Raw genomic sequence first — 11,646 nt, 5'->3', positions numbered from 1 at the left:
TTCTCAACGAACCTCCAGCTGCGGCTGATGAGGCCATCTTTTCGTCCGCTTACCAGGTGAGATGGCCCTCGAGTGCTTGTTTATCTTCATTTATTGCCTCGCTTTCCTGTGTTAACACTGGCTGGTCTGCACATTTTATTGTACTATAACGACCTCCGAGAGAAGAGCCAGAAGTTTTCCGAGGTAATAACAAAGTCCGAGGAGGAGAACGGGAGACTGATACAAGAGGCAAAAGAGCTACAGAGGTCCGTTGAAAAGGCGGTTGAGGAAAACAAGCGGCTCAGAGAAGACTTTGCCGCTCAGCTGGCCGCACAGAAGGAGAAGGCAGCAGAGGCCCTCAACACTCAGAGAGAGAGAGCCCGAGAGAGGCAGATAGCAGCCGTTCAGAAACGGGAGGACGAACTCTTTATTCTATCCAGCGAGGCCTACAAGATCGGGTTTTTTGACTGCCTTGCGCAGGTTAAGGAATCCAATCCGGCCGTGGTTTTGACGGGATTGGTTCTTCCTGACCCACCTACGATTGGTGGTGACGAGCCGGCCACTACTGCTGCACCCGTGGTCCCGGAGGCGGATAAAGCACGGGATGGCAGCCAGGAGGTGCCTTGAGCTCCCCTTCTTCCTTCTCTTTTGACGATTCCTTTTTGTAATGGCCCCTTGGAGGCCCAATTTTTGTAACAGCCTTTTGAGGGCTTATCTTTGTAATGGCCCTTCGAGGCCCTACTTCACGAATGAAAATTAAATTTTATTGTCCACCCCTTCTCCACTTGTCTGTTTCCGGTTAATACTATTTGGTTCTATGTTGTGTCGATATCACCCTGGACAGGCATTTCGAGCTTAGGTTGAACCTTGTCCTTGCGGGGGCAAGCCGTGGTGTTCTAACCATCGAGTACCCTAGCTTTAGCGACTGGGTTTTTGAGGAGCTTTGGTTTTTGCATCCGGACTGGTCCCGGACCAGGAGTGCGCTCCCGGTCTTTGCGTAGACGAGCCGTGGCGAACCAAGCGTCGAGTACCCTAATTTTAGTGAACTAGGTTTCCAATTTTATGAGTGCCCAAGTTTTAGCGAACTGGGTTTCTGAGGAGCTTTGGTTTTTGCATCCGGACTGGTCCCGGACCAGGAGTGCGCTCCCGGTCTTTGCAGAGACTAGCCGTGGCGAACCAAGCGTCGAGTACCCTAGTTTTAGTGAACTGGGTTTCCAATTTGATGAGTACCCAAGTTTTAACGAACTGGGTTTCTGAGGAGCTTTGGTTTTTTGCATCCGGACTGGTCCCGGACCAGGAGTGCGCTCCCGGTCTTTGCGGAGACGAGCCGTGGCGAACCAAGCGTCGAGTACCCTAGTTTTAGTAAACTGGGTTTCCAAGAATACGCGGAGATCTGCAAAAGAGTCTCTATATCATTCATCTTTAACAATATTTACATTTACAAAGTCACCTTTGACGTCCGGCGATTTGCTATTGATAGTATTTTCGGAGATTCTTCGAGTTCCATGCATGGGGTAATAGGTGCTCCTCCAGCGTTTCCAGCCTATAACTGCCCGGGCGAATCACCTCTTTCACTCGATACGGTCCCTCCCAGTTCGGAGAAAGTTTCCCGACCTTTTTTGGCTGGGAGATAGCAGCTTTCCTTAGGACTAGATCCCTTGCTCGGAATTCTCTCGGGCGTATCCTCGAATCGTGATAGTTGGACACTTTCTGCTTGTAAGCCGCGACCCTGATTCGTGACTCTTCCCGGGCTTCTTCCAGCAAGTCGAGGTTCGCTCGGAGCCCATCATCGTTGAGCTGCTCGCTGAAGTTGGTGACTCTGGGAGACGGGGTGCCTACATCGACTGGTATTACTGCCTCGGTTCCAAAGGACAGGTTGAATGGTGATTCACCCGTTGGTGTGCGCGGGGTGGTGCGATATGCCCACAGGACATGATAAAGCTCATCTGCCCCCCCACCACCCTTATCATCCAGCCTCTTTTTAATTCCCTGAAGCAGGATTCTGTTCGTCACTTCTGTCTGCCCATTGGTCTGCGGGTGCGCTACTGAAGTAAACCTCTGTTCGATTTTCAAGTCGGAGCAAAACTTCCGGAAGTTCCGGCAGTCGAACTGTTTACCGTTACCTGTTATCAAGACGCGCGGGATCCCAAATCTGCAACGCACTGACTTCCAAAAGAAGTTCTGCACGTTCTGCTCTGTGATCTGGGCTAGAGGTTCAGCCTCCACCCACTTGGTAAAATAATCGATGGCCACTACTACGAACGTGCGCCTTCCGGAGGCCGGTGGAAAGGGGCCCAAGATGTCCATCCCCCAAACTGCGAAGGGGAGTGGGCTGACGATCGGGGCCATAGACACAACAGGCTGGTGAATGGTGGGAGAGAACTTCTGGCATCTCTTGACCAGGGTCAGTGCGTCTTGTCTTAATGTGGGCCAGTACAGACCTCTCAGCAACACTTTGATCGCCAGGGCCTTGCCCCCTAGATGCTCGCCGTAAATACCTTTGTGTGTCTCTTGCAGGGCGTACGCAGCATTGCCGGGCCAGAGGTACTTTAGGTACGGGAGGGTGTAGGACCTTTTGAAGAGGTTCTCACTATCCAGGGAAAACTGGGCCGCTCTTTGTGTCACTTTGCGGGCTTCTTTCTTGGCTTCGGGTAGTTTCCCACTACGTAGGTAGTCGATGATCTCGTCCATCCAGGAGGACTCGTGCTCCACCTGCATCACTTCAGCGGCCTTATTCTCGATACTGGATTTCTGGAGAAATTCCATACATATATTCCCAAGAGTTGTGTATCCGGACGCGGCCAGCTTAGACAGCACATCTGCTTTTGTATTTTCTGTTCTGGGGATTCTGATGACCTCAAAACTTTTGAACTTGCTGGATAACTGACGGACCTTGGAGAGGTATTTGATCATGCGCTTGTCGCGGGCCTCATAGACCCCTTGAATCTGGTTTGCAACCAGCTGAGAGTCACAGTAGGCTCTTAGTATTTGGGCGCCGGTCTGGACCGCAAGATTCATTCTGGCGAGGAGGGTTTCATATTCAGCTTCATTGTTGGATGCGTGGAATCCGAACCTCAAGGCGTAGTCTATAATGAAGTTGTCCGGCCCGGTTAAAACCCGACCGGTTCCACAGCCACCCTTGTTTGAAGATTCGTCCACGTATACTTCCCAGAGCGGTCCGGCAGGCGATGGATCCTGTCCTGCTGGTATGGAGATGATTTCTTCTTCAGTTCCATCTTCTGGCCGTTCCTCATTTGTGATTACCTTTTCCACAGCTGGGGTCTGGACAATTTCGGGTTCGGTGATCTGCTGGGGGATAGTGCATTCAGCCACGAAGTCTGCCAGTACTTGAGCCTTGATTGCTGGTCTTGGCACGTACTGAATATCGAAATCGCTAAGCTCCATAGCCCATTTCACGAGTCATCCCGAGGTGTCTGGCTTATGGAGAACTTGCCGGAGTGGCTGATCAGTCAGGACCTTTATTGTGTGAGCTTGAAAATACGGCCTCAACTCCCTGGCTGCCATGATCAGGGCGTAGGCCAACTTCTCGACCCACTGGTATCTGACTTCGGCATCGTGCAGGACTTTGCTAACATAGTAGACCAGTTTTTGTTGGCTGTGCTCTTAACGAACTAGGACAGCTGCTAGAGCCATGGGGCTCACCGACAGATATAGGAGTAGCTCCTCACCCGGTTCTGGCTTTGTTAACAGTGGTGGAGAGGACAAATACTGCTTTAGCTCTTCGAATGTGGCCTGGCACTCCTCTGTCCAGGGCGCGTTCTTGAGTCATTTGACTGCGTTGAAAAAGGGCAGGCACCTCTCTGCGGATTTTGAGATGAAGCGCCCTAGAGCGGCCACCATTCCTGTCAGCCGTTGCACTTCTCGGATGGTTTTCGGTGGAGTGAGCTCCACCACGGCCTTGATCTTCTCTGGATTGGCCTCTATCCCTCTCTGGCTTACCATAACCCCAAGAAATTTCCTGAGTTGACGCCGAAGGTGCACTTGGTGGGATTGAGCTTCATCTTATGTTCTCTCAGGACCTGAAATGTCTCTTTCAATTCGGAGACGTGATCTTGTGCACTTCGGCTTTTGACCAGCATATCGTCGACATAAACTTCCATGTTGCGGCCAATCTGGTTCCGGAAGAGTCTGTTCACGAGCCTCTGATACGTGGCTCCGGTATTTTTTAAGCCGAAGGGCATGACACAGTAGCAGTATGTCTCCTGATCCGTCACAAAGGAAGTCTTTGGTATGTCGGACTCGTACATCCTGATTTGGTTGTATCCGGAGAAGGCGTCCATGAAGCTCAGTAGTTCGTGCCCTGCGGTGGCGTCAATGAGCTGATCAATTTTTGGGAGTGGGTAGCTGTCCTTGGGACAGGCCTTGTTCAGATCAGTGAAATCAACGCAAGTCCTCCACTTTCCATTTGTCTTCTTTACCAGGACCAAGTTTGCCAACCAGTCCGGGTATTGGATTTCTCGAATGAAGTCGGCCTTTAAGAGCCTCTCCACTTCTTCTTTAATCGCCTGCCGCCTTTCGAGGGTGAAGTGTCTTCTTTTCTGCTTCACCGGCCTGCAGGTAGGGTCGACACCAAGCCTGTGTGTGCTGACTTCTGGGTCTATGCCGGGCATGTCAACAGGAGCCCATGCAAAGACGTCTGCGTTGTCCTGAAGAAATTGGGTGAGGCTGCGCCGGGTGCCGCTGCGCAGGGTGCCGCTGTCTAGAGAGGAGCCGATCTGAACGACCTTCTCATCATCATTTTTGCACAAGAGGATGGAGATGAGGTCTTCGGTGGGCTGAGTTCCCCGAGCTTCATCCCTTAGATCGAGTAACTCAATCGGCAGCGACTCCACCGCGCTTTTGCCCTTGAGTGCCATTGCATAGCACTCCCTGGACTGGGGCTGGTCTCCCCGGACTTCTCCCACGCCATTAGGCGTAATAAACTTCATCTTCTGGTGATACGCCGATGCAACGGCGTGGATCAGGTTCTGGCCAGGCCGTCCCAAGATAGCATTATAGACCGAGGTGGCCCTCACTACCAGGAAGTTGACCATGGCGAAAGCTTGGCAGGGCGGCTCTCTGACGAGGACAGGGAGTTCAATTTGTCCCTCCACCTTAACGACCTCTCCCGAGAAACCGAACAGATCTGAATTCTCCGGCCTCAAGCGGTCGTCACCTATCATCATTCTCTCGAAAGCGTGATAGTACAAAATATCGGCCGAGCTCCCATTGTCGACCAGGATTTTCTTCAGCTCCCAGTTTGCGACGAGCATGGTTACGACCAGTGCGTCGTCGGGTGGCAATATCAGGTTGTCGAGATCCGCATCTGAAAATGAGATCTCATTCTCCGTCCTCATCTTCTTGCTGCATGTGTGCACGGCGTTGACTCGTCGTGCATATGCTTTTCGAGCAGCAGACGATGTGCCCCCAGCGGCGGGTCCGCCCATAATTGTGCCAATGACTCCCCTTGGCTAGGATCGGTGCGCTTCTGGTTGTGGACTGGATGGAAGGGGAGATTGGTTCTTCGCAGGGGGTGGCTGCGACCGTCGAGGGCTGCGGCCCTGCGGACTCTTCTCTCTGCGCTCCGGTCTGTGGCCGTCACTGCGGACTTACTTTTTCAAGTAGCCCCGGCCAATTAGCTGCTCGATTTCTTCCTTGAGCTGCCAGCATTCGTCCGTGTTGTGACCGTGGTCCCTGTGGAACCAACAGTACTTCGACTTGTCTCTCCTGTTTCCCTTAGAGAGCATTTTAGTCGGCCACCTCACGAACTCTTCTCTACTGATAGCGGCCAGTATGTGTCTCCGGGAGGTGTTGAGAGGGGTGAAGTTCTCCTCCCTCCTCTAGGGGGACTTTTCTCTTCTGACGACCTTGTCATCCCTACGCTGTTTAGTAGGGTTCTTGTCTTCAGAGGTTCTCCTCCGATTTGAGTCCAGGGCAGCCAGTGTTTCTTCCACTGATATATATTCCTCTGCCCCGGCCATTAGATCTGCCAGCTCTTCTATCCGGTGGTCCATCTCTTCCATCCTCCGTAGCATCGGATCAGCTCTACTGTCTGGTCGGTCCAGTGACCTGTTTCTCTCCACGGATTGGCTCGCCGCGGAGCCGGACTGGGTTTCCGGACTCCTACGATGAGGCCGGAATTTTTCTTGCGGCGTGCGGTCCTCTTGGGCTCGATGCTTTCATGCAGAGCGGGACCGTGATATCCGGCGATGGTGAGGTTCTGTGTGGGCGTGCCGGGCTCTGGAGTGCTGGACTTGTCTCGTGGAGTGGTGAGTTCGGTCCTCACCATGGCGCGCTGACTCTCCCCTGTGGATATTTGACCTTTCCTGAACAGGTCGTGAAGCTTCTGGAGGGGGTTGGGGAGGCGCTTGGATCAGCTGCTGGTACTGACTGACGAGAGCGGTCATCTGCTGAAAAAGAGCTTGAACTTGATCCGGAGTAGGAGTAGGATTGAGGTGATCTGAACGAGCCGGACTTAGTTCGGCCGTAGCAGAAGGAGCCACCACCTGTGAGGCGATTCGCTCACTATGAGTCCTGAGAGGCAGCACGACGCGAGTAGTCCGTGCATTTGGTACTCGAGCATTCCTCCGTCCTGCCATTTTTGTAAGGGGATCTGAACAGCTTTTAGTTCGAGGTCTCACGGATGGCGCCAATCTGTTAGGCCCCCGGTAACAGATATGACAGTGACGTAAGAGCCGAGCTGGAGGACCCGAGAAACCGAGGTGAGGGAGCTGAGTAGCTGAGCCCTGCGTAAAGAGCAAACAAGGTCAGAATGACCAACCCGGAATGTTACTCCGGACAGGCCCTTCGACACTCAAGTCACTATGAGCAAGAGTGCAGAGCTAGTTTTTAAGAGTGGTGGGTAAGAAGTTATTACCCTGTTTATGAGCTTTGGAAGCCCTTTTATAGAGGAAAAACGGGGGTAGTTGAGGAGTTATTACTCCAGGACAGGTGTCGGCCAGCGATAGGTTTGAGCTCACCTACTCTGCTGTAATTACCAAACTACCCCTGCTGACGCGGGGTCTGCGGTGGGTTATCCTTGGGCCACGTGTCGACAACTAATAGGCTGCTGTTTTCATACCCCATCACACCAATTCCAATTTTATTTGATTTTCAAGGGAAGCGTCCCCTTTAGGGGATTTTTGAGGCTATACGCATATTGGAATATGGTTGAACATTGAGTTTAATGGATGTTCAAGGAATTCACGCCATCCATTTGTAAGAATGTCCCAAACAACCAAACAACATGGGATCTCTTTTTCCACTGAACTGTCCTTAAAGTCAATGTTACTTTTCAATTTTTAGAATTTAATTTATCTTTTACTCGGTTACTATCATAGTTTGTTGAATATGTTAATAGGGATGATTGGGGCAAAAATATATAGACGATCTTTGTTGCAGAACTTTCTATGAAGTTGAACTGTTTTATTTCACATTGTTTCTTGATTATAAACTTTGTCTACAAGGTATTTATTGGGAATACATCTATCACCTCCGCATGGAAAACAACAGTATCGTAGGTGTGGGATTTGCCTTAACCTCCACCTGTACATCAAAAAATCATGTGTTAAATTAAAATCAGTCTAAAAAGAAACTCAAGTTTTCAAGGTTTAAGAGCAATGCTGACAATCTCCTTTACGGTCTCTTAAAAACCATGTGACCAATGGATATCTAATGAAAAAAATATATTATAGTCCCTCTGATATATTTCAATATGCCTCAAAACTTTCCACCGTAGATTCTAGCTCTATTCAGAGCATAATCATTGCATCCCACCTCTCATCTTACGATACAAGACTGCCTTGCTAACCTAGATTTTATAATATGTAATTTCAAAATTTTACATTCGTGCTTAGACTTACTTTCCTGGTTTAAAAGGAAAATGAGATGGATAATATGTATTGTGGGAGCAGGAACGGATCAAAATTACCGTGTACTAATTATTATATGAAATGATTTTTTCAATTCAAAATGTCCAATAATGCTCTGGGAAAATCAACATGGATTATATATATACGGTAAGATAGGAAGGGGTAACAATTGTTTTACTGAAGTCTTTCCATAGTTCCAACCTGTGCCATACACAACGTTAAATATTTTTTTATAGTTACTTTAAAATGTCTACTATATATTTAGGTGCAGGAAAATGTATTTCCAATAAAAAAATTTCTGCAATTTCTATGACTTGAATCTAACCGTTTTATTCTCTCTCTCTCTCTCTCTCTCTCCAATCAAACCCTATGAAGGATCACAACCCTTCCATCCATAATTTCTAAATACCCACCCATACGTTATGTCTTTTCAGAAATGCCTCTTGAACTCCACCTATTTAAATATAGTTTCCTTGCCTCTACCCTTTCTGCAATTTTCCCTATATCTTTTGCTCAAAATCCACCATTATATCAGACACCGGGTACTCTTTTTTATTGTGCTATGTCTTATTCCTTAAAGAAAAGGCATTTTTTTACAATTAATTTATATATTGGTGTATGCTTCTATGACTTTCTAAAAATTGATTTATAATTTTTCTCGCCCATTTATTCCTAATTTGTTTGTACATTTAGCTTTTTTTTTTTTTTTTTTATATGGTTATCAACATTTATCCTCATGGATCTCTTTTAAAATGCGTCGTTATTTAAAATAGTTTTAAAGGACTTTTTTTCTCACCCTGTGCATCGCACGGGTCTGCAACTAGTATATAAGTAAAGCGGAATCCTCTAAGCCGTGGTGGTGCCACGTGGCACCCTCCTATACACCCAACTTTTGAGTATAGCTCTTTTTAGGCTATTAAGGGAAGTGATATTTACGCCCCTTTTGATCACTAGGGACACCCAGCGCCAGTGTATCAATGACTAAAAGGGGGCTAATGTACTTGACTTCAGAAAAATCCAGTGGGTTTGATTGCCCCGTACACCGGCGCTGAGTGTCCCTGATGATCAAAAGGGGCGTAAATATCACTTCCCGCTATTAAATCTCCTATAATATCTCTTTCCCTCTCCTAAATCTCTCTCAGCAAAGAAATCTCCAATAAGAGCTATTAAATCTTCAAGATAAATACCCTTTCTTATTCCGAAAACCCCATTAAATCACCTTCCAAAATGTGTTTTGTATCCTTTAAAAACGTCATTCAACGTATGATAAAATCCCATTCACACAACTCTCTCTCTCTCTCTCTCTCTCTCTCTCCAATGTCGAATATCAAAAGAAGTATTTTTCTACCATATACATGGCGCCTTAATTATAGGGAATGAAACAGATTTTTCGAAATAAAATGTCCTTTAAAATTAAACGTTACCATATATGAAAGTATTAATATCCCACAAATCCATCTCCAACAGTTTCCGATTTCCAATTATCCTTTTAATTTAGACCGCATTGAATTTCTGCTTTAATTAGAAATGTCAATTCAGGCAGCATTGAAGCGGCATTGAATTTGCCTTTTCCTATTCAAAACCGATGCAAGTATCTCTTTCATCTCTACCGTTGTCTTAGCCTCATTCTGTTTTTACCTAGAAGTGATATCTATCTCCAGTCGTTTCGGTCAGGGGTAAAGTAGGTGAAGTTTCGAGATGAAAGAAGAGCATCCATCAAAGGTTGAATATAACCTCAATCTTCTCCATTATCTGCTATTGATTCTAGGGTTTTTCTCTTTAAAATCATAGATTTCACAACAATTTCTCTTTTTTCCCAGTTTGTTTTCACTACAGTTCATTTTATGGTTGTTGAAGATCTCACGTTTTTTTTTCTACAGATGGCCAATTTTATTGACATTTTTTTTGTTGAAGATCGCAGATTTTTCATTGTATGACCATGCTATTTCTCCTCCATATTCAGTCCTCTTTACTTTAATGGCATATTCAGTCCGCTTTACTTTAATGGCCACAGTGTGTAGAAGAAGAAAAGCCGAGGCTTCAAATTACTTTGATAGCAGTTAAAACCCTGCTCGCAAGGCTCCAAATGAGATATGAGTATGTTCAAGCAACAAAGAGATGCTTCTGTGTGAGAGCTTTTGGTTCATGTATTTAGAGAAAGTTGGCTTCTCTATTTAAGAATGAAAATTGATGGTTGTTGAAGATCACAAGTTTTTTGTCTGCAGATGGGCATTTTGTTGTTGATTTTTAATTGACATGATCATATAACTTAGAAATTAGAGCTAATTTGTTGCAATTTATTAAAATTTCATATTTTATGATTAGATACAGAATAGAGGCTATGATATATGTATCAGAGGCTACATGTATGTATTTGGATCGATAACAGATGTCACTGATAAGAATAAAGGTTAGAAGGCCATGGGACCGATTTTAAAGAGAAACAATCAGAAAGCATCCCAATAATGGATTCTCAGCGGGACGACAACAAGAATAGGATGTAAAGGTAAAAACAACTACTTTTGTAGTTTCCCCTTTTTGTTCTACAATAATTGGAATTTGGTTCATGATTTGCAACCATAATCTTCTTTGATTATTTAGAATTTAGAATCTTTAATTCCTTCTTTCAGTTTTCTGTTTGATTTTGTTCCAATGCAGGATGTCTGTCAAAACTTGAAACTTGAGGAATTCAAGAGTCTAACTTCTATAATTTATCCTGTCTCTTTGATTGTCTTGATTTTTTGCTGTTTTTAATAGTGTTATTGGTTTTTGTCATTTTTTTTAATTTGGTTTTTGGATGTAGACGTTCAGGTTTATTTACATTGAGATGGTTGGAGATGGATATGACAGTTTTTTATGGTTTTCTTTAGTGTGGGATTTTATTTTTCACGTAATAAGCCTCCCTCCCTCCCTCCCTTCATGTTTGAGAATATCCCGTATGTTTACTGTAGTTATATAATTGAGAATTTTTATCCGACAAAACTACCTATTACATTGGAAATAATTTACAAAAGACCCAGACATTAATGGCCATTTCTTTTGAAATTTGATATGTGATATGTTAACATTCAAAAGCTTATGATTGATTCACATACTACCCAATTTCTATCGCCAACCTTCACATCATCCCTTTTTTAACCCACGCTGCTCTTTAGGTGTTAATCCTATGAGGTGTGGTGCAAGGTTGGTTGTCATTGAAAGGTGCCTCATGATTCAATTCCAACTGTTATGCCATATTTTCAGGAACTTCAAAAATAAAATTTATGGATTTCAGCTCTCTCTTTCTTATAAAATGTCAAATTAAATATAATTGCATAAGACAATATTCGGAAAAAAAAATTGTACTGATTATTTCAAATTTGTTTAGATTGTTTGTTTCCTATTCATGGCATAGTTAGCTATAAAAAATGAAATTTCTCATTAGGATATAACCTTCCGCCAACAAGTTGCACATGCACGTGATTAGACCTTAGATTTGGGGATCACAATGTATCAAGGGAAGAGTTGTTACTAAATGTATTGAAGTAATGTGTTTTTATTATCAATGGAAACTCAAATTCTATGATTCTATGAGAGAAAATTAATAATAACAAAAATTCATTAGATAGGATGCCGAAGACGGTTTGGTTGTTTAGGATTTGTTTTCATTGGAAAGTGTTGTAATTATTTTTGTCCACTATTTCTTTCTCGCCCCCGTGCATCGCACGGGTTTGCAACTAGTTCTATATATATAAAGCTGGATGTGGTACGCTGAGGGTGTGCCACGTGGCACCCCTTTGCAAACCGCACTCAACCC

General features: G+C 45.3%; 1 protein-coding gene across 1 annotated transcript; it reads right to left on the bottom strand.

The window, feature by feature from the left end:
- Nucleotides 1-1,449: 1,449 nt before the first annotated feature.
- On the bottom strand, nucleotides 1,450-3,384 carry LOC143886939 (uncharacterized). The gene is made up of 2 exons (XM_077391108.1): nucleotides 2,478-3,384; nucleotides 1,450-2,102 (listed from the first exon to the last, which is right to left on the bottom strand). Exons 1-2 carry the CDS (start codon nucleotides 3,382-3,384, stop codon nucleotides 1,450-1,452), a joined length of 1,560 nt encoding a protein of 519 aa, XP_077247223.1.
- Between the last annotated feature and the right edge of the window lie 8,262 nt (nucleotides 3,385-11,646).

Source organism: Tasmannia lanceolata, unplaced genomic scaffold (genome assembly GCF_043159265.1).
Source record: "Tasmannia lanceolata isolate RefF3 unplaced genomic scaffold, GAP_Taslan_0.1 ptg000011l, whole genome shotgun sequence".
NCBI classification, from domain to species: domain Eukaryota; kingdom Viridiplantae; phylum Streptophyta; class Magnoliopsida; order Canellales; family Winteraceae; genus Tasmannia; species Tasmannia lanceolata.
This window is presented reverse-complemented; position numbering and strand designations above follow the sequence as displayed.

Bases quoted from the DNA above. Each gene is read 5' to 3' on its own strand.
- LOC143886939 (XM_077391108.1), bottom strand. From the start codon at position 3,384: ATGGAGCTTAGCGATTTCGATATTCAGTACGTGCCAAGACCAGCAATC. The intron at 2,103-2,477 runs GTATTTACGGCG...TCTTGATAACAG, and splicing joins CCTGCAAGAGACACACAAAG to GTAACGGTAAACAGTTCGAC.